The sequence below is a fragment of the Oreochromis aureus genome, linkage group 17 (assembly GCF_013358895.1).
Source record: "Oreochromis aureus strain Israel breed Guangdong linkage group 17, ZZ_aureus, whole genome shotgun sequence".
In the NCBI taxonomy this organism is placed as follows: domain Eukaryota; kingdom Metazoa; phylum Chordata; class Actinopteri; order Cichliformes; family Cichlidae; genus Oreochromis; species Oreochromis aureus.
The window spans coordinates 18140320-18162682 of NC_052958.1; the positions used below are offsets into that span (position 1 = coordinate 18140320).

The window sequence follows — 22363 nt, forward strand, 5'->3', positions numbered from 1 at the left end:
TGTTGTGCAATCATGTCTGCAAAAATTCATCCGTGTGTTGCAAGTATAACCTGTGTTTACACAGTTGTGTAGATGTCGTTTGATATGCACAAGAGAAACCAAAACCTTCTGTGTGCTCCCGGAAAAGCTGGAAATCTGTGACACGACAGTTAAAACCTGTTAATCAGGGTATTTCTGATCAAACCGATATGGGGTAGGCCTAATGAATTGAAAGTTTGTAAAATATGCGCAGTTTCACACATTTATATTTAGGAATCAAATATTGTCTCATTCAGCTATGATCGTCGAAACGTGGAGCTGCCTCATTTCAAGGAGAAATCTGTAAAAACCGACTGCAACCTCCAGGAAAATCAGATGAATGTCTCACTGTACATGCGAAAACGCGCTCGCTACGTAGATTGCGTTAAGGGTTTTATTTTGAAATGTGTAATGGGAAGTTCGGTGTTGTGTTTACGGTAGATCTGCCTCATGGAAGCACAAAGGAGTCCTGTAAAAGACAGGAGAAGAGGCGCTCGTGCTGGTGGGATGCCACTCGTGGAACAGATGGTTGAAGCGTGCGCCGTGCGCCATTAATCTGCCAGAGAAGAAGCTTTTCCAAACGCGCCGGAGAAAGGATTATGGCTCCATTTACACGTACACACAAACACATACACACACGGATGGCACATGCTACTGCTGCATCACATACACGCGGTTTTTCTGCTCGCCGCAGGGGCGTTTCCAGGACTTTTAAATGGGGTGGCACAGGTGGGACCGAGAAAAAGGCGCACAGGAAACCAGAGTGTTTATCGCAAATCTAAACACACTCGGCCTCATGCGTTTCTCTGCATCCTGTCACAGATTTATTACATGTAAAGAAGTGCTGCACACACATTTAAACATAGATTATTTGTGCTAGATAACTGTTTTGTAAAGTGGGAAATATATTTAAAAAGCAACATTTATGCAAGTAAACCTTCTAATCCTACCTTATTATCCTAATAGTACACAGGTTTCATAATTAAATTATATTTAAAGCGTGTAAAGAAAAAAATTCCACACTCATTATAATGTAATATTTGAGTTCTATTTAGTTCTGTGGCGTTTGGTACTTGAGTTTAGGTCTTGTGTCTCAGTCCTGGTTGTATTATTGTTCTACTGTTTGGAATTAAACTCTGTGAGTCCACCCAGAGTTTCCCTCTGTCATGATAGTTCTGGTTTCACTGTTTCAGCTATTATTTATTTTCTGCTTTGCTTTGGTGATCACATGTCTCTGGTGTTTTGTGTTTATTTTGATTTTCTCCTGTCTGTCATTATTATCTACACCTGGGTCTTTTTTTTTATCCTCCTGTGCCCAATTCCTTGATTACCCTCGTGTGTATAAAAGTCCAGTCTTCATCGTAGTTGTTGTTTGATTGCCTTTCTTTCCTGATGTTATGCTCATGTGTTATCTGCCTGCTTATAAATATCCATTCATCCATCCATCCTCTTCTGCTTATCCTTATCAGGGTCGTGGATTCAGTTTGCTTCTATTTTTCATGGACTTTGGGATTCTGGATTCAGAAAATGGTCTAAATAAAGGTTTTCCTTACATCTCCCTGTCTGCAAGTCTGCATTCAATTCACTCACATTGCTGGGCCGCTTGATTTAGGGGGGTGGGTCAGGAAAGGCAGCTGAGGTAAAAATCTGTCAAAGCAAATATATGGAGCTATACACTGTAAGCCCTTCTGAATACGGGAGCAGTGAAAGTAGCCTATCAGCAAAATCATAAGTAACTCATATTTTAAAATTAATAGTATGGAGTACAAAGTACAATATTTGCATCCAAAATAGATACAAAGTAGAAAGTAGCATACTGCAAAAACAAAAAGAAAAAAAAAGAAGGAAAAAGAGTAAACTACCAGAGTAACTGTAGTAAGTTACTTTCCATCTGGTCCTATCTGTGCTCTCATCTATCATTGCCACAATAGCAGTGCTCTATTGTAGTTGAATGGGGGGTGGACGAGCTAGGTTGTAGTTGCTTCCAATTAGCTACAACCTGATGGATAGAATAAAAAGTCTGTGATTGAAAGAAAATCTGAAGGAAGTTATTGTATTACAGCAAAGCGAAATAGCTGAGTCTAAATTTAATTTAATACAGAACTTCTGCTAAAGGCTAAGGTCACTTTTATTCTTCTCTGTTTTAATGTGTGATTTTCATCCCTGTGGAAACATTACAGTTTATACGGAACTCGTGGGCTGAAATGTGACTGCATTTATCCACTCTGTCCTGTTTGTACAATAATCTATGTGTCTTCTAAGAATAGACAAGGGCTGTTACCAGGATGTTTTTTAACGGGTTGTCACAGGGGCTAACCAAATACAAGTAGGGGAACCCACAGGACCCACACCCTTTGCTCAAGTAAAACGTGCAGTTCTGAACTTATGTTACTGTTCAGACTGTGCTTGTCATCAAAATACACTTAATGTAAATAACATGTAGAATGGATCTTGTCGGAATTATATAGATGACTTTATCTGTATTCTTACTGGATCGTTTTCTGTATTTGAAAGTCTGCAAAATCATACAGTATTGACAATATTTTTTGTATCAGTGGAGTAAAAGCAACAAAGCATAGAAAGTCTATCTATGTATCTATCTATCTATCTATCTATGGACCACCACTGTGCAATACCCAACTGTATATACACAACACTATTTATTACATATTACTTTTTTTTTAAAAAAACGGCTTGTATATTTGTACATTTTATATATATATATATCTTTTCCCCTCTGTTTTTCCCTGAGTTAATACTCTGTTAATCTATCTCTCTATCTATCTATCTATCTATCTATCTATCTATCTATCTATCTATCTATCTATCTATCTATCTATCTATCTATCTATCTATCTGTGTGTGTGTGTGTGTGTGTGTGTGTGTGTGTGTGTGTGATGTAATAAAAAATATTATATAACATATAATATACTTAAGTTTTTTGTTTTATTGGAAGCCAGCCTTTGTTACATCACGTGAGCCAGCAATTTGCCTCGTGGGGCCCGTGCGCATCACAGAGTACCGTTCTGACACACACACACACACACACACACACACACACACACACACACACACACACACACACATAGGATCACATTAAGGAATTTCTGCTGTGAGAAAGCTGCGTCAATTCCACCCAAGAATAACAGGAAGTTAAACGAATTTCACTTCAAAATAAAAGGCCAAGAATCGTCTCAAGAGAAATAAACATGCTGGAAAAAAACAGACGGAACAAAAGCCAGTTAAATGCAAATCAAACAAACCCAAATAAATAAATAAATAAATAATCCCATTCGCATTAATAAGATAAAAAACACTATTACTTCTAAATAGCTTTCTATATAGGATCATTGGAAGGGTACAGTTGATAGTGGTTTCAGAAAAGCTATATTATTTTGTATCTTATACATATATATACCTATCTCTCTCTCTCTCTCTCTCTCTCTCTCTCTCTCTCTCTCTCTCTCTCACACACACACACACACACACACACACACACACACACACACATATATATGTAGTTTTAAAGCACAAAAAGGTGATATTATTATTTATATTTTGTGCTCTGCCACTGTGGCTGTACAGACTGAATTCCATGGATTCAAGATGAGGTCAGGCATGAGCTTCCATGGATAATGTATGGTGATGAAACTGTGGTGTGTAGTGAGAGAAAGGAGCATGTGGAGGAGAGATAGAGTGGAGGTAGATGATCCATGGCGGTGAGCCCTGAAGGGAGCAGCCAAAAGAAGAGAAGCAAATGTTATGCTGATGCCTGTTTATGTAACTGGGTAACATATTTTAATGCAAAACTAGTGGGATTTTAAATAGGATAGTGAACTCATACAACTATAATGTTCAGTGTAATTTCAAAACATATGAATTGAATTATATTTTAGTCCTTGATAACTTTCATGAACTTCTAATCGCCTATTTCACAAATACTTTTTATCTTACACAATCTACACTCTGTGCAGACTAAGTCATTTGATTGCACTTCCTACTACAATATTTTTTAAATATACATTTATCAAACCATTTTAGTCTACCTTGTTTGATTTAAGGAATTTATTGAGTTAGTTTCATTTTTAGAGCTAATTTATTGTATTATATTTTTTACGCATTGAGTTCTTTTTTCTGTTTAAATTATTTTTGAGTAATTATCACAGAGGCAGCAGAGCTCATTATCCCTCAGATTTATTTAGCCCCTCCATCGATCCATCTTGTTCTAAGGTTGTTCTGAAGAGCAGTGGAAGGCTATTACTTTGTAACGGAACTACCGGAAGCAGGGCTCCCTGCGTTGGCCCGCTTCACGGTGCGTGTTTTCGTTGTCAAAACATGGACGCGACTCAGATAATCGTTTTCCATATCTTTGCGTTAGCATCATGACAGGTAGCATCAGCCGCTGGAGACGGTGAAGGGAAACTTCACCGAGAGTCGTTCGCCGGAAGTTAAAAATCCGGTCGTTTGTTCTTACCGAGTAAGAGAAAAAAGGGTTAAAGACTTCTTTTTCCCACCGAGGAAGCGCTCCTATTGTCTCCTACGGCTGTGCCGTTTAGTTTTTTTCCGTGTCACCATGGACATGTACGGGTACAGCGGGGTCGTGCTAGTGAAAAGATTCTTGGATAATACCCCGTTTGAAGTGACAAACATGTCCGACATTAGTAAGGCGAATCCCCACGGCTGCGACAACGGAGCTCTGACGGACAGGTTCGGCGTCCTGATCCAGGGACTGCTGGCTATCGTGGCTTTCAGCACTCTAATGTGTGAGTATCGATTCCTTTACCATCGGGAGACACATCCCTGATAACTTGTTTTCTTTTTGTGCTAATTCAGTTGGAGAATTGAGGAAAAGCAAAATGCACGAAGTGTTTTTTAGAAAGCTGCACCAGTCCACGTGGCGTTTTGTTTGTTGACGTTTGTTTTCCAAGAGCCCCAGTAGCTCCGCACCAAACTGTATTGATAAATATGCTAATTTGTTTTTCCCACGGGTTTCGGCAAGAATCTAAAGCAGACAGCAAGCTTCTGAAAACAGTATCTGACTAATAGCACTTTGCTTTTCCTTTCGGCGTATATCAGATGTTGTAAACATAGCAGGTTTGAACGGAACTTTAGCTCTTTTACCGAGGGAGAGTTGGGCGAACCATTATTTTCAGAATGTAATTAATCAAATGAGTTGTTCACGGTATATACACTGAATTAAATATTTAGGGCTTGTTATACCGCACTTATATATGTGCCCATTGGCAAAGCAGCATAACTGAGGTGCTCTTAAGCAGAGCCAGTGTCACATAATAGCAGATTTTAGATCCAGGACCTCATTTTGTTTCTCTTAAAAATCCAAATTGACTTCCATCAGAATAGTTACTTAAAACCTTTGTGCATCCAGTGAAATTTAAGATGTATGCAGGATTTCCGCGTATTCTGCATTGTTTTTATTATTTTTAACTTTAATAAAAAAAAAGTTGGTGGTGCAGTGGCTGGCACTTTGGCCTCACAGCAAGGATGTCCCGGCTGGCTGGAGTTTAAATGTTCTTCACATATCTTCCACGTACTGTAGTTTCCTCCCACTGTCCAAAGACGACTGGTAACAAGAATAAGTTCGGATTAGGTTAAATGGTGATTCTAAATTGTCTGTCTCTCTGTGTTAGCCCTGCAGCATATCTGTGACCTCTCCATCTGTGGCCTCTTGTCCTGTGACAGCTGGGATAGAGTATGAAATGACAAAACCCTCAAGTTACATCCATAAATTCAATAAAAATGAATAAAACCATAATTTAAACCAAAACTAGAGCAGCAAAAATGGAAAACAATTGTAAATAAAACCACCATCCATCCATCCATCCTCATCCGCTTTATCCGAAGTCGGGTCGCGGGGGCAGCAGCCTAAGCAGAGAAGCCCAGACCTCCCTCTCCCCAGCCACCTCCTCCAGCTCATCGGGGAACACCAAGGCGTTCCCAGGCCAGCCGAGATATAATCTCTCCAGCGCGTCCTGGGTCTGCCCTGGGCCTCCTCCCGGTGGGACATGCCCGAACACCTCACCCAGGAGGCGCCCAGGGGCATCCTTGTCAGATGCCCGAACCACCTCAACTGGCTCCTTTCGATGTGGAGGAGCAGCGGCTCTACTCTGAGCCCCTCCCGGATGGCCGAACTTCTCACCCTATCTCTAAGGGAGAGGCCAGCCACCCTTCGGAGGAAGCTCATTTCTGCCGCTTGTACCCGCTGATCTCGTTCTTTCGGTCACTACCCACAGCTCGTGGCCATAGGTGAGGGTCGGGACGTAGATCGACCGGTAAATTGAGAGCTTCGCTTTTACACTCAGCTCCCTCTTCACCACGACGGACCGGTGCAGCGTCCGCATCACTGCAGCCGCAGCACCAATCCGTCTGTCGATCTCCGGCTCCCTTCTCCCATCACTCGCGAACAAGACCCCGAGATACTTGAACTCCTCCACTTGGGGCAGGAACTCATCCCCGACCCGGAGTGGGCACTCCACCCTTTTCCGGCTGAGAACCATGGCCTCAGATTTGGAGGTGCTGATCCTCATTCCCGCTGCTTCACACTCGGCTGCGAACCGTTCCAGTGCGAGCTGGAGGCCCCCACCGATGAAGCCATCAGAACCACATCATCCGCAAAAAGCAGAGATGAGATTCTGAGGCCACCTCAAGTGAAAGCCCTCCGCCACTTGGCTGCGCCTAGAAATCCTGTCCATAAAAATTATGAACAGAATCGGTGACAAAGGGCAGCCCTGGCGGAGCCCATCACCCACCGGAAACAAGTCCGACTTATTGCCGGCAATGCGAACCAAACTCTCGCAACGGTTGTATAGGGATCGAATGGCCCGTAACAGTGGGCCAGACACCCCATACTCCCGCAACACCTCCCACAGGACACCCGAGGGACACGGTGAATGCCTTCTCCAAGTCCACAAAACACATGTAGACTGGTTGGGCAAACTCCCATGCACCCTCAAGTATCCTCGAGAGGATAAAGAGCTGGTCCAGTGTTCCGCGACCAGGACTAAAACCGCATTGTTCCTCCTGTATCCGAGGTTCGACTAACGGACGAACTCTCCTTTCCAGCACCCTGGCATAGACTTTCCGGGAGGCTGAGAGTGTGATCCCCTATAGTTGGAACACACCCTCCGGTCTCCCTTCTTAAAGATGGGGACCACCACCCGGTCTGCCAGTCCAGGGTACTGCCCCTGATCTCCACGCAACATTGTAGAGGCGTGTCAACCAGGACAGCCCTACAACGTCCAGAGCCTTCAGGAACTCGGGCGGACCTCATCAACACCAGGGGCCCTGCCACCGAGGAGTTGTTTAACTGCCTCAGTGACCTCGACCCCAGAAATTGGCGGGTCATTCCCTCATCCCCAGACTCTGCTTCCTCCTCGGAAGACGTGTCAGTGGGATTAAGGAGGTCCTCGGTATTCCTTCCACCGTCTGACAATTTTCTCAGTCGACGTCAGCAGCGCACCGCCAGCACTATACACAGTGCAGGTAGAGCACCGCTTTCCCCTCCTGAGACGCCTGACGGTTTGCCAGAATCTCTTCGAGGCAGTCCGAAAGTCTTTTTCCATGGCCTCCGAACTCCTCCCACACCCGAGTTTTTGCTTCAGCCACTGCCTGAGCCGCATTCCGCTTGGCCTGTCGATACCTGTCAGCTGCCTCTGGAGTCCCACAGGCTAACCAAGCCCGATGGGACTCCTTCTTCAGCCTGGTGGCTCCCTTCACCTCTGGTGTCCACCATTTGGTTCGGGATTACCACCACGGCAGGCACCAACCACCTGCGGCCGCAGCTCAATGCAGCAAGCCGGCAATGGAGACGCTGAACATGGTCCATTCGGACTCAATGTCCCCAGTCTCCCTCGGAATGTTGTTGAAGCTCTGCCGGAGGTGTGCGTTGAAGATCTCGCGGACTGGGGCCTCTGCTAGACGCTCCCAGCACACCCTCACCACAGCGCTTAGGTGCACCGGGTCTGTCCAGCGTCCTCCCCCGCCACCTGATCCAACTCACCACCAGGTGGTGATCAGTTGACAGCTCAGCCCCTCTCTTTACCCGAAAGTGTCCAGAACATATGGTCGCAGGTCTGGTGACACGATTACAAAATCGATCATCGACCTTGCCTAGAGCATCCTGGTGCCACGTGCACTTATGGACACTCTTATGTTTGAACAAGGTGTTCGTTATGGCCAAACTGTGATTTGCACAGAAGTCCAATAACAAAACACCACTCGGGTTCAGATCAGGAGGCCGTTCCTCCCAATCACGCCCCTCCAGGTCTCGCTGTCGTTACCCACGTGAGCATTGAAGTCTCCCAGTAGGACAACAGAGTCTCCAGGTGGGGCACCTTCCAGCACCCCCCAGGGACTCTAAGAAGGCTGGGTACTCTGAACTGCCACTCGGGCGCATAAGCGCAGATGACAGTCAGGACCCGCTCGATCTGACCCTGAGGCGCAGGGAACAAACCCTCTCATCCACCGAAAACCCCAGCGTATCCGGCAGCAAGCCGGGGATATAGAATACCCACCCCAGCCCGCCGCCTCTCACCAGGGGCAACTCCAGACTGAGACAGAGTCCAGCCCTCTCCAGGAGACTAGTTCCAGAGCCCAAGCCATGCGTGAGGTGAGCCCGACTATATCTAGCCGGTACTTCTCAACCTCACGCACTAACTCAGGCTCCTTCCCCACCAGAGAGGTGACATTCCATGTCCCTATTGCCAGTCTTGGGATCGTCCGCCAGGGCCTCCGCTCCTGGCCGCCGCCCGACACACATTGCACCCGACCCCTATGGCGCCTCCTGCGGGTGGTGGGCCTGCGGGAGGATGGGCCCATGTCTCCTCTTCGGGCTGTGCCCGGCCGGGCCCCATGGACTAAGGCCCGGCCACCAGGCGACGCCGCCCTCGGGCACCCTCCCGGGCCTGGCTCAGGGCGGGCCCGGTAACCCTATCCCGGGCAGGGTAAACTGTTCCCTCGATGTTCTTTTCATACGGGTCTTCTGAATCGCTCTTTGTCTGGTCCTCACCTAAATAAAACCACTTAACAGAAATTAACTGAAATAAAGTGAAGTAATATTCAAATCAATAAAACAATGAAATGATAATTAAGAGTAGGAATTGGACTATTTAAAGCAGGGATGTCAAACTCATAAAGCCCACTTTGATCTTAAGTGGGCCGGGCCAGTGAAACTGTCTTTTCTGTCACTGTAAAGAAGTTTAACTACACATCCAATCCCTCTATTCCCTTAATATAAGTAAAATAAGTGCAGTTTCAACCATGTGTCTCCTTGTTTTTCTACGTAATTAAGAAATGTTGCTGCATTAAATTAAAGAAGTTGTCTGCACGGCTCTTTGGACTTACGAGCAAGGTTTTCAGACCGTGCCAAAACTTTAAAATCACCTCTAAAACTAGCAAAGCAAATGTTTGGCCTCGGTATAGTGTGCTCAGTGTGCAATCTGAAGTTAATTAAGCTGTTTTGTTTTGTTCCCTTCAGTTTTCTTGTGTGTTCAGTTGTCCAGCACTTGTTCAGTTGTAAGCACAGTCGAGTCTTTCAGCTTCCTCCAACTTCCACCGAAAGTCTTACATGATTAAAAACAATGCAGTTTTAACAGCTCAACAAGATGCTCCTTGTAAACTGGAGTGTTTACTTACTCAACCCTAACAATGGCTGTTGACTTACTAAGAAACTTGTGATTCTGGGGCAGCTGACTTGGGGAATGTCGAGCATCTAACCACTTTTGGCACCCTTGGCTCTGTTTTTTTATTTTTTATTATTATTATTTTGGCAGCTGAAAGGTGTGACTGTTACAAGTAGCTGTAATAAAAGCTAAACTTGGGCCTCTCAGAAACCTTATATAGTTTGTGTTAATGCTTGATTACCTGTATGATTTTCTGGATCATATTTAATTTTCGGTTTTAATTCTTTCTCAGCTGTTTCCCTGGATTATAGTGACTTCAGTCAGCTGCCAGGCATATTGTTACACAACTGTCTGCACATATGTGTTCAGGGAAAACATGAGGACTGTTTCCTTTTTTTTTCTTTGTTTTTTGTCAGTATTCCTAAATGCCACACAAAAAAACAGAGTACAAATGGATGCTGATCCAGCGCAATATGAACTTATTTCTCTAGAGTGCTGGCATATAATCTAATAATCAGTACTTTAAAAGGTCAGTGCAGTCATGGTGATTTCATCAGCTAATTAGCATGCTGAAACCTGAGCAGTGAAGTTCAGCAGAATCAGGCCAGGCCTTAAGGGGGAGCGATCAATGAGCTCTAACCTCCACTTAGTTACTTATTAGCAAAAGAATCAATATCCCTCCTCTCGCTCTTATTCCCCCCGCTTTGGTTCTCTGAGTGTCATTCTTGGTCATTCAGGCCACATGAATTTGTTAATATTTACCAATTATTTGTGTGCAATGAAGCATTATTAGATTTTAAGCTATGGCCAGAGTTGCAGGCGGGCCTGCACCGTACATCCCTCCACTCATCTGTCTTCCTCAAAGCTATTTTTGGGAGTTTCCTTCCACTGACTCGCTGTTCTGCCTGCACTCATGGAACTCAGATAAAGACTGGACGTTTAGTACGTCAGTCTGCCCCACCTTGTTTTTCCGTTGCTGTCATGAAAGTAAATCGACACCCTACTTTCATGCTTATTACTATTTATTTTGTGCCCAGGATCCTTGAAGTTTTGACCCAAGTTAACAAGTATAGATTAGTGACAAAGCTGGGGTCATTCCATCTCTAATCAAACTTTCGCAACATCACTATTATATACATTATTATATTTTTCCATAAATTCCATGTCATTTGGCATTCCTATAGCATGTGTGTAAGTATGCCTGTACTCTTATCACATCGCCAGCACATAGCCATAGCCATCGGATTACTCTGTAACACTTCCTGTATTGCTGCGATATTGATGGGCCTTTTCCAAAGGTTTCTTTTAGGGAGTTGGTACTTGGCCTCCATTTGTTTGAAAGACATAAAAACATCATCCTTGAAAATGTCTTCAGTAAAGATAATGCCACAGGCTTTTAGCTTTATTAGTTTTTGTGGTCTGTTCATGTTATTGTGACTTCTTTCAGTTTCTTCTTGTCAGAAACTGAGATGTTCCGTTTCGAGTTAAGCTGCTGATTGAGGAATCTAAACAGTATCAATCATTGTGCCTTATGTACCAATATTTTTTTCTTAATGTGATGGACCTTTGAGAAAGGCCCAGTTGGTCTGCATACAGTTTATATATAATGTGTGTCTCCATTACCCTGTGTGAAACATGCAATTTCCATTTGAAGGAGACCTTAATTCTGTTTTCATCCCCATTTCTATCCCATTTTCTGACCCTGGTGGATTTATAGGAAGAGTTGGTGCCTGTTTACTGAGCTCACTGGGCTGTGTGAGATTAAGATGATTCATCTGTATTTTATCTGCAACCTTTCTCCCCTCTGCCTGCTCACAGATTGGTGAAAACAGTGCTAAGAAACTGTGCTTTATGTTGTTGTTTTGCAGGACAATCAATCAATTGATTTTCTTTGTTTGCAGTGAAGAGGTTCCGGGAGCCTGTAGGGATCAGACGACCGTGGCGGATCTGGTCAGACATTTTTCATTTTCTCTTTAGACATATCTACCCGGCCCTGTCCTATATCCTAACATTTTCTATTTCAGCTACAAAATAATTCCTCTCGAATTATTCAAAAGAACACAAAAATCATAACATTTAAAACAAATCTCACTTTTCAAGTCAGTCAGAACCAGAAAATAAAAACTGAGTCCATCGTGCCTTTTCCAGGTTTTTCGATACGTCCAAACAAGCCATAGGTGCTCTCTTCATCCACTTTGCCAATGTCTTCCTGTCCACTCTCACCAAAGAGGACCCCTGCTCTCTGTGAGTTCTTTAGAAGCACACCAGTCATTCTAGGATGTGCCCTACGGGGATGTCGCTTCAATAATGTAATTTAATTTTTCACCAAAGTTATCTGATGAACTTCCTGCTGGATGCCACTCTGGGAATGTTGGTCATCTGGCTGGCTGTCAAGTTGGTGTCCAAGTTGGTGGAGTACAAGCAGTGGACTCTGCTCATATTTGGAGAATATGGTGAGTGAAACCAAATAATTTGCTTCTCTTTATGGTTTTTCATTTTCTTCTCATCTATTTACACACAAAATGAACACAGTCGTATTAATGAAGATGAAATAATGCTGCTATCCTGTATATATTGTACTTACTAGTGTTTGTTTTATTGTACCGTTTATATTTTACATTTATATTTATTATTGTATTTTTGCACCAAGGGAGTGGCACTCCAATTTCGTTGTACCCTGTACAATGACAATAAAGGCTATTCTATTCTATTCTATTCTATTCTATTCTATTCTATTCTAAGAAGGTGGATTGCTAATTTCTGCCAGCAGAGGGCGCTGTAGACACACCAGAGGTACACGGGGAGTACAGCCAGCATCTCCAGCTGCAGCTGAAAACATTCCTATTGGCTTAATACAGTTACTGCACCCACTCACTCTACCTCTTGTTGTTTTTTTCCTTTACGTCTGTCCTTGTGTGATGGAAAATTTTACTTAAACATGCCCAATTAAATCCATCTTTAATTTACTTCTGGGCAACAGTTGTGCTTTGGTCAAGGGCACAATTGTAGTTAATTCACCCTTTTGTTTGACATGAGCGCTGACATTTCCAGATCAGTGTGTTTGTTTGCCCCCCTTGCGTCTGGCTTAGAGTCTTCCTTCCTCCTTCCTGCCTTAATGACAGACCTGTCCTCGTTTGTTTGCCTTGGTGAGGCACCTGTGTAACAGAGATTTTTTTGAAAGGTTGAGACCAGGGGAAGAAATTCATCACCTTCAATATTATAATCAAATCCATAATTCTGTATAGTAACTGGTTCAAAGCAATGGTAGTAAAATGAAGCTTGATTATAGTGACATGTTAAAACCCACCCCTTATTTTCTGTCACATATGTGCTGTTACAGTGGTGGATGCTTATATGGAACATAGCCAGGTTTTAGCAGTGATGTAATCAGTGGTGAGCAAAGAGCTTAGGTTTCAGACTTTTCTAAACACCCTGTTTCTAACAGTTTTTTTCCCCCACTTTTGGCTCTGGATGATGTCATAAAGTGGTCATCTAAGGCACACATGCTGCCTTCCAGATACCACGAAAGTTGGATGCCGGAACTCAGGATGGACATTTATTAGAATTCAAGAATAAAAACGTGGAACTTTAAGCCTATGACGTTAACAGATGAAGTCTCATTAATTTTTTTCCCCTTCGTGTTTCTCCAGGTGACCCCCCCCAGGCAGCAGCATGGCTGGGCCAGTGTGGCGTCTACATGCTCATTATGGTGCTAGAGAAAGGTGTCATCAGCCTGGTGCTGCTTGTCCCCGGATGGTCCAAAGTAAGAAGATTTTGCAGCTCATTGTGCGCTAATCCTTTGACATTATAATACATTTAGGCAGAGGAAACGATTTCCACTTTTCTCATCATTGCACCAGCCAAGACTTCAGCGAGGTTTAGCCAGTCTTATACTGCACTTAATCCAATACGACTGACCAGCTGTGATCTCATCCTAGAAGAATCACAATTTAGTTTGAATATGAATACCTTTTCGATCTTGTCAGGTTAACCAAACTAGACATTTTCATATCCGTCTGGCTTTGTTTGGTTTGTCTTTGAGGCAAATATGGGAGAGAATATAAAAGCTTGTATTTATTGGCCAAAAGAAGTTTTTGAAACGTATGAAATCCTTGTGATTTTTTTCCTTCACTGTTTCCTAGAAATATGCAATAAATAAATAAATAAATAATCAGAAATCTAAAGTTAATGAGAAACAAACTGTGCCACTTCAGAACTTTTGACCAAGAAACATAAACAAGGAAGACGATAAAAAAATGACTTCTCCTTTGATCCAAGTGTAAACATGGAGTTGGTTTCAAAGAGAGTTTGTTTTTGTAACATTGAGAATATTTGTGTTGTAAAATTAGCCTTTGCCATAGCAACAAATGTCGTTATTTGACGGTCTCAATTTATTTAAAACTCCTTCAACCATCCATTGTTATTATTAATCAGTTTTCATCTTCTATTCCAGTTACAGGAGGTGTTGCTGAGCTACATAGCTAACCCTCAGCTGGAGCTGGCGCTTGTCATGCTTATCGTGCCCTTCATAGTCAACGTAAGTTCTGTTTTTATGATGAGAAAGTGAAACTAATCAGGACAGTTTTTGTCTGCATTGTACATACCACCTTGTGGTGTCTCTGTCTCCCCCTGTAGTCTATCATGTTCTGGGTGGTGGACAGCTTGATGATGAGGAAGTATAAGACGATGAAGAGCCTGGACGACTCCTCTGACAGCTCGGTGAAGAAGCCTGACTCTCTGCCGTGGGTGGACAGTGAGGAGTCAAGGGTGAGAGTAACTGATGCTGTGTAAAAACATCACATTACAACCAACTGGATTTGTGCCCATTTAATTCAAGCTTGGACTAAACAACATCAAAACCCGACTGTAAGAATTTAAAGGCTAATGCTCCTGAAGCAGATAGACAGTTCATATATGTGTCTGCTGAAATTGGAATGCAGCATTTGCCTGTTGTCACTCGCAAACATTGTTTTATAGTTACACATGAGAACAGCAGTGGGCCTAGTATGGAACCCTGGGGCTCCCCTTTTCTTATAGACAGGTAGGAGGAAGAAGACCCAGCAGAGTGGACGTATTTGACAAGGAAGTCGGAATTTCTGTGTCTGTCTGCCAAGCTGACACACTAGTGCTTTAATAATATCACTTACCAGTTTAGTAGCAGTTGTTATTATTGTGATACTGTGATAAGATATAACTTCTGTAGGAAAAACAATTGAAAGTATTTCAATTGAACTGTAATTAGCAGAAGCACTTTTTTTTGTATTTTCTCCACTAAAGCCTTTGCCTTTTTGCCTTTTGTGAGTTGTACGTACAAATTTTACGTACCGGTGCTATATTACCCACACAGTTATATACGTGGGTTTATAGTTTGTAGTAATGACGGTAAATTATCAGTGTTTTAGCTCCAACTAATGAACGGCATCAAGATTTAAAAGGGAAAAAAATACCAGAGTATCATTTGGTTACCATACGTCCATTTGGAGTCTCCAACTCCACCAGGATCTTTTCATTAAAATAGTCCCATGCTGGGTTTTTTTATCTTTGTACAGATAAAACCACAGCCAGTCACAGATATTTATTTAAAAAAAGGAACCCAACCCACCCTCCAAAAACCCCCTCTTTTTTTCTTTTCTTTTACTCCAAGGGCCCACTGCTTTGTTTCTTTATCATTTCCAGTAATTTGTTTGTTTTTTGTGGGGTTTTTTGTAGTAAGACCTCATTGCAAATGTGTTGTAGAGTCTGCAGGCATTGCAGTTGCTGTATGTAATTTTAATTTTTAATGTGAAGCCATTAGTTTTCTTCAGTCTTCATATGAAAGCCAAACAGTTAGTTAAAAGTTAAAAAGAATACACAGATAATATGATATTGTTCAAAATTAAAATAAATAAGAAAACATTTTTCAAATATTAGGGTTTGAATTTGGAATTTTTAGTCCATGCAGGGTTAAAATCTCAGTATTTTTATTCAGCCATCGGTTAAATGAAATCTCTGGAGGAATCTGACAGACTCGTGTGAGTTCTGGAAGTGACTCATTTAAGGGTTTTTTTTTTTTTAAATTTATTAATGTTTTGTTCCAAAAAGGAAATAACCCTGAAAAAAGTTTGTTCCCACCAAACACCCTCTGGGACTATTAACCAAAACAGATCCAACCATGCCATGTGAAAGCTGAATGCCTTTCCTCTTTGAAGAAAAATCTTTTATCGTGTGTAGAAATGAGCGTTAATGTACCAACACTGTCTCGCTGGGTGTGAACTGCACCTGTTGTTTTTCTCTCTACACTTGATCTAATGAGGAACCAAACCCATAAATTTAGTCCAAGAAACACTGAGTCAGACTTTTCTCTCGAGCTTTCATCAGTGCTCTTGAATTAGGCGATTTAAGCTTGATTATAGTTGGTTGTCGAAGTTTCAGACTCCCGTAATGAAACTGTTTGCGCGTGGTTTTGCATACAGAATTAAAACCTCAGCAGACCTTTAAAAGGAGATGTAAGATTATTGATATTCAAATGGATTTCTCACCCTTTGTCTGTATTACAGAGAAAAAACAAAGGGAAAGGGATAAAGAGTAATGACATGCAGAAAAAGCCTCTTATTGGATGCCACTTGATCAAGAGGAAGCCCACACAAGCAGGCTTTTCCTGTGTGCGTGGTTGGATGCTGGTTTGTCTAGTCTGACAAAGTTGGAAGAGGTTTCTTGTAGTAATTTATACCAGGCATAGAAGCTTCTAATATTTCTTCTTTCCCTCTTAGGAAAGGCTGAACTCACAGACTTGAGGGCGAATGACTGCTGGGGTGTGTGACCCTTGTGTGCAATGTGATGAGAGTGTTTATCCCTCCCTCTTCTTTTCTTTTCCCTGGTCGTCTGCCAAGCAGACATAAATCAAGCTTTCATACCGAGAATAAAAGTGACATTTATAATTTGTTTCCTAATGCTGATGTTATGGAAAGCTGAGTGGAGGAGGACAGCAGAAAGACGGGCATTGATTTGGACGAGCTCTTAGTGGAGTTAGAGCCACAATGCTGCTGTTGTGGTTAGTTAGACTGACTGTTTTAGAAGAAGATTAACAAGAGTTTAACATGAGTTTAACGAGAGTATAGCTGCAGCGCTACAAATACAGAAGTCGGCATGGATGCTCAGTTTTAGTACTGTTACACAGCAAGAAGGTCCTGGGTTCAAATCCAGAGATACAAATCCTGTGTGTCTGTGCTTTTCTCCTGAGCGTGGGGCAGATGAGCTGCGCTTGATTGATTACAACGTGTTGGAAATCTGTCTTTAAATGAGATGTTTGTTAACCTTTGACAATATGTCTTACAGTGGTGCACAGAGATTATATGTGCAACAAACTCAATCTCTGGACGATCAGTACGTGGAATCGGCCATAAAAAGTCAAAAATATTCACTTCAAATTTCTCCTAGTCTCAAGGGTGTTTACAGTCTTATATTTACTCTTGTGTGAGTGAACCATTAGCAATAAATCAGTCCACAAGGCCTTAAAGGCACCTAAGAAGGCACATAGCATGTGTGAAAGCCTTGAAATGATGAAATCCCCACATTTAGCAAAGCTTAAAGTCCTAACTTATGCTTAACTGACAGTAATTCAGTTACACCTGCTGCGTTGTACATTCCATTTAGGTTTAATGGCTTGAAATTTTCCCTTGGGGAACACCTGTTTGATTCATACTCACAAACCGATGAACATTTAAAAAGTGGATGTTAACTTTGGCTAGGGATGGGTATCGAAACCCGGTTCTTGTTGAGAACCGGTTCCCACTGTTTCAATTCCTTGGAATTGTTTGCCATTTTTGCAAACGATTCCCTTATCGATTCCAGTCGCCCGAATGAGCGTCACCACGTTGCGGGCGTCATTTACCTGGCAGGGGCGGCGAGGCGGCTCAAAGCGCTAAAAAGTTTGGTTATACTTCACGAGAACGGATGACAACAGGGCAACTTGCAATACTTGCAAAGTAGATATTTCATTTAAAGGAGGAAACACTACGAATATGCAAAAGCATTTGCTCACAAAACACACGATAACCTTAAATGAATGTCGTGTTTTTAATTCCGCTCCGGACTCGTGAATCTCAACCCAGCAGCAGCGGTAACGTTTGCACGTCCTCTCCCGTTAATGCGGCAGGTAAATAATCAACTAACAGTGCATATTATGTTAGCGCGATCTGCCTTATTACAAAACCTGCCATTACTGTGCATTTAGGTGACCATGATGAGAGAGACAGACAGAGTCTGGCTGGCAGTTCTCGCTGCAGTCTACCGGTAGCGTCTCCTTTCAGGCCAGGATAGACGAATGTCTCCGAGCAGTGACTAAGTTTGTGGCCAAAGGCTTGCACCCATTTGCCCCGATTTTCGGTAAGTGAATGCGTTTAATTGTAGGCAGGGACATTACTGGATATTCTTGTGTAACTGCTACAGAATAATTTATGTTATACTTTGTTATTGCTACAGAAGAATATTTATTTTATTGTTTTACATTTACAATTTTTTTTCCTGGGGACCCTGTGACACCCCATTGAAGAGCCATAGGCTGTGGATCTCTTAAGATCTCACTGTTGGGTTTGTAAGGCCATGTTACTCCTAAATTTCTATCTTGTTCAAAGAGAAGATATAAAACAAAGTTCTAAGCTAATCGACCTTAGTGTTCTCCTTTTTTAAAAAGAATCGATAAGAGAATCGATAAAAAATCGAATCGTTAAACAGGATCGAAAATGGAATCGGAATCGTGAAAATCTTATCAATACCCATCCCTAACTTTGGCTGTTTGCCCTTGTGTAGAATTTGGGACCACTCTGACTTTTGCACATTCTCAGGGCAGTTTGTGAAATACTCACTGAGCTCAATCTGTTTGTAGTTTAGATATTTCCCTCTTTTCCAGAAGACAGTTCTTGTTTGTTTGTTTCTTTTTTTTTAATAAAGATTGGTTTTTATCCATTAAATTCTGTCCAATGTACACAAAATGACTTTTAAAGAGGGGACAAAGGAAAAGGCGAACAGTGGCTACTTTAACTTTTCACACCAAATACTGCAGTGTCATTCCCTCACAGACAGTGATGACTCGTGCTACCTTTACACTTAATTAATGTTTTCTTTCACGCTTAATGTTCATTTTCTTTTGCTGTTTGGATAGATTTAGGCACTGAAACTACCTGGTTAGGGTTGGAAAGGATCAAACATGCATGCTCCTACTCTTTTATTCTGATATCACTCTTTACTAATCTCTAAGCTCACCCTTTTAACAGATTTTCCACATGTCAAACCCTATGTTAAAGCAACATATGGAACCTTTTTAGTGCTTTAAATGTCTAATAGTTGTGGAATTTTGCTCCTTAGAGAGTTGAATTCCTCCTGCTTCTGGAGAGTGTCTTCAAAGCTGCAAATAAACAGGGGTATTTTTCCACTGTGGACTGGGAATCCAGAGCTGAGAGATTTCCCAGCTTTTTGCCTAGGACGCAAAGTCTAAACACACACTACAACTGAAAATGAGTCATCTGTTCTTTGTCTTTAGCTTATAGTTAGTGCTGCTCTACTTTAAGCTCTGGTCGCTAACAAAATCCCCCTCTCTCAGGTCCTGCTATCAGCTGAGACAGACACAGAGGAGGCTTCAGAGGGGGAGGAGGAGCCGGCCGAGGTTGAACCGGTCCCCCATGTGCAGTATTCAGGTGGACCACTGAGACCAAGCTGGGTGGCGGTGTAAACCCAGGTGACGTGTCCTCGATTATCGACTGTCCCCACACACAACACATAAGAGCATAAATAAGAAAAACAAACTTCCATCCACGTCTTCTCAGACTGTCATCAGTCTTAATATCACCTTCTTTGCAAGCAAAGGCACAATTTAAGGTTGTATAACCTGTGAATGTGAATACCTTTAGCTGCCTTCTTCTGCATCGAAGGTTAGAACACTTAGAACTGGAGCTCGACTCAGTATATGCATGCACCGTGCATCACGTAGCGTTTTGGGAATTAGAAAGTCTTTATCCTCTCACCTTGCTGCCTCCGTTTGCTGCAAGAGAACATCAGAGAAACCACAGCTGAACACGCCACGTGTGTGGGGAGAGATCATTAAGGAGCGCGGTGCCCACAGGGCAAAATCTACGGGTGGTAATGACAGAGACTAAAATTAATCTGTCTTCTCTCAACTCCAGGGACTTTTGGAAATGTTGTTTCTCTAAAGAGAGTCATTTATCGAGTGTCATATTCCAAAGAGGAGAAAGAAAGTATACACTATATATATAAAAGTGCTCCCTAAGGTTGTACTCAAATATAATCACTTTGAATCCACCTTTTTATTTAAGGTGTAATTATAGTCATTCCTGCACGTTCTCCCTCCGGCTGTTTACTTTAAGGTAAAAGGGCGATCAGTGGGATTTTTTTTGGGTTTTTTTGTTTTTCTTTTGAACCACACACGTCAGTACTTTGGCTGCTGCACTTTCAACATGTGGATAACGTGGCTGATGAAATACACCACCAGCACCTCTTAAGCTTGATTTATACTCCTGCGTTCAATCTATGGATAACCTTGCTCTGACATTGCACCACCGAAACACCAGCCGTCATTGTGTTGCTTTCCTTCCATAGACTGTATATAAAAGATGTTGTCTGTTTTACTCTAAATGAGGCCATCATTTAAAAAAAGGAACATGATGTATATTGAATAAAAGTATACCACTCTAAACTAGCGAATTAACATCAGAGCTAGCTGTTGCATCCTAATCCTAAACTACATAAAAGACAGATGTAGCCACTGTTTTAAAGCCTCATGTTTGGTTTTAACCTTATTTGGATGAATACTCTTCAGATTATCTTTTACTACATTAAAGGCTACACAAGTGATTTCGTAAAACTATACACACACTTAAACTTCCCCCTCTTTGTCTTTATATATAAAGAGAATGAATACCATGCTGTAATGAAGCATACTTTAAACCAGCAATTGAGACCCATTAGAAATATCTTTACAGAGTTCACAGGTCAATAAGACCTAAGTCACACAGGCTGGTTAATGGGCACTCCCTGACAGGTTGGTGAACGGTTACTGGAAGTCTGTTTGATAAGAGATTGCTGCAGTCGCCTTTAGTTTGTATGGAAGACACCGTTTAGTCTACAAACACTTGCTAAGCACAGCCTTTTACAGAAAAAAAAAGTGCCTAAAGACTGAATCCAACATGTTTGAAAAGGATTAACTTTTAATTTGAAGGTAAATGTTCTGTGTTTCCGGTTCACTTTCAGAACTCTTTACAGACAAGTTGATATCTTGCACACAAACTTTAGGCAACCACTGCAATCTGCTAGTAATCAAAGCCATCACAAGGAGCTTTTCAGTGACGGCAAGACAGCTGCTCATCAACCGATTGAGGAATCATACTTCCGTAGCCGGCAGCCTTCCAGCAACTATTAGTACCTGATCTGGGAGTACTTATTTTTCCCTGACAACCGGTGTGTGCGAGCTAGGCTCCAGGTACTAAGCTGGTGTCCCTCGGGCTGAAGAAGTCTGGTCATTTTCCTCATAGACTTCTATACAACATGGCTCCTTTTGACTACTTTAACAGTTGCCCCCTGCTGGCCATTAGAAAGAATGCAGGCTCAAAGTGCTTCTGCATTGGCTTCACTTTTCACACCTGAAGGCTACACCCATCTTTTATAAACAGTCTGTTTTGTTTTGTTTTTTGGTTTACTTCAAACATTTGCAAAGAAGACAGACGGTACAAATTTGGCCAAATGCAGCAATTATTAAAGCTATGGAAATAAGAAAACCGCGTGTGGTGCATTGGTGGTTATTGATTTAGCATTGTGAGCAAGCCAGACAAAAATTACAGCCTATATTTCATATTTCACATGAGCATTATGCTTCATCATGCGTCATGTTACTAACAAGCAGATCAATCGAGGCCAAAAAATGTAGTTGCACTTCCGGGGAACTACATGGAGTAGAATAAATGTCTATGTCGTAGATTTAATGCGGAAGCATCAGTCAAGCTTAAAATTGAATTATCAGGTAGTTTTTAGGCACTTTTTAATAATAACAATAGAACATCTTGTAACACTTCAGACTTCTTTTTTTGTCTCCTATAGGAGGCCTTTATGTTACACTATACTGGGATGATGCAGCAGCTGTGTATTAAACTTTTGCAAAATGTGGCACAATTTTATTTATTCAGTTATTAATCTCTGTATATCTATATTGTGGTCCAATCTGTGGTAAATGCAATGAATAGGAAGGTTAGTGAAAAGGTGTGAGAGTTTTGAGTCTTCACCAGATAAAGGTGGTAAACGGGTCAAGTGATGGATTTATGTTACTTTATCCTCAAAGTATTCCTGCCTACATGGTTTACATCTATAATTTCAAAGGTCTACAGTTTGATATGTACTGTCTATAATATTGTATTTTGTATTTTTTTTCTCTTTTTTTTTTTCTTAATAAACAAAGTTATAATCCTGTGGATGGCATGGTACAGCATGATCTGCAGTGTCATGCACAGGCCGTGAGCTGCCTCAGTGCTTCTTACGAATGTATTTACTCTGTGCTATGAATAAAGATGATTGACACATGAACTCGTGTTCGGTGTTGAATTCCTGTGGCAGCCCGGGCGCTGCGGCACGATGACAGACAACCTGAGTGAGACCTGGCCAGAGCACACCTGTGTGGGTGTGGCCTGCAGCCCTGTGATCTCCACCTGATGACAAGGTGCTGTATG

The 22363-nt window shown here is 42.1% G+C and overlaps 1 protein-coding gene across 1 annotated transcript; it reads left to right on the forward strand.

Moving 5' to 3' along the window:
* The first annotated feature begins 4307 nt into the window (after positions 1 to 4307).
* Positions 4308 to 22220, forward strand: tmem110l (transmembrane protein 110, like). The gene is made up of 8 exons (XM_031746346.2): positions 4308 to 4781; positions 11558 to 11606; positions 11805 to 11900; positions 11988 to 12109; positions 13307 to 13419; positions 14110 to 14193; positions 14292 to 14423; positions 19234 to 22220. Exons 1-8 carry the CDS (start codon positions 4592 to 4594, stop codon positions 19360 to 19362), a joined length of 915 nt encoding a protein of 304 aa, XP_031602206.1. The 5' UTR covers positions 4308 to 4591; the 3' UTR covers positions 19363 to 22220.
* The last annotated feature ends 143 nt before the right edge of the window (positions 22221 to 22363 follow it).

Bases quoted from the DNA above. Each gene is read 5' to 3' on its own strand.
- tmem110l (XM_031746346.2), top strand. From the start codon at position 4,592: ATGGACATGTACGGGTACAGCGGGGTCGTGCTAGTGAAAAGATTCTTG. The intron at 11,901-11,987 runs GTGAGTTCTTTA...TTTTCACCAAAG, and splicing joins AAAGAGGACCCCTGCTCTCT to TTATCTGATGAACTTCCTGC. The intron at 12,110-13,306 runs GTGAGTGAAACC...GTGTTTCTCCAG, and splicing joins GCTCATATTTGGAGAATATG to GTGACCCCCCCCAGGCAGCA.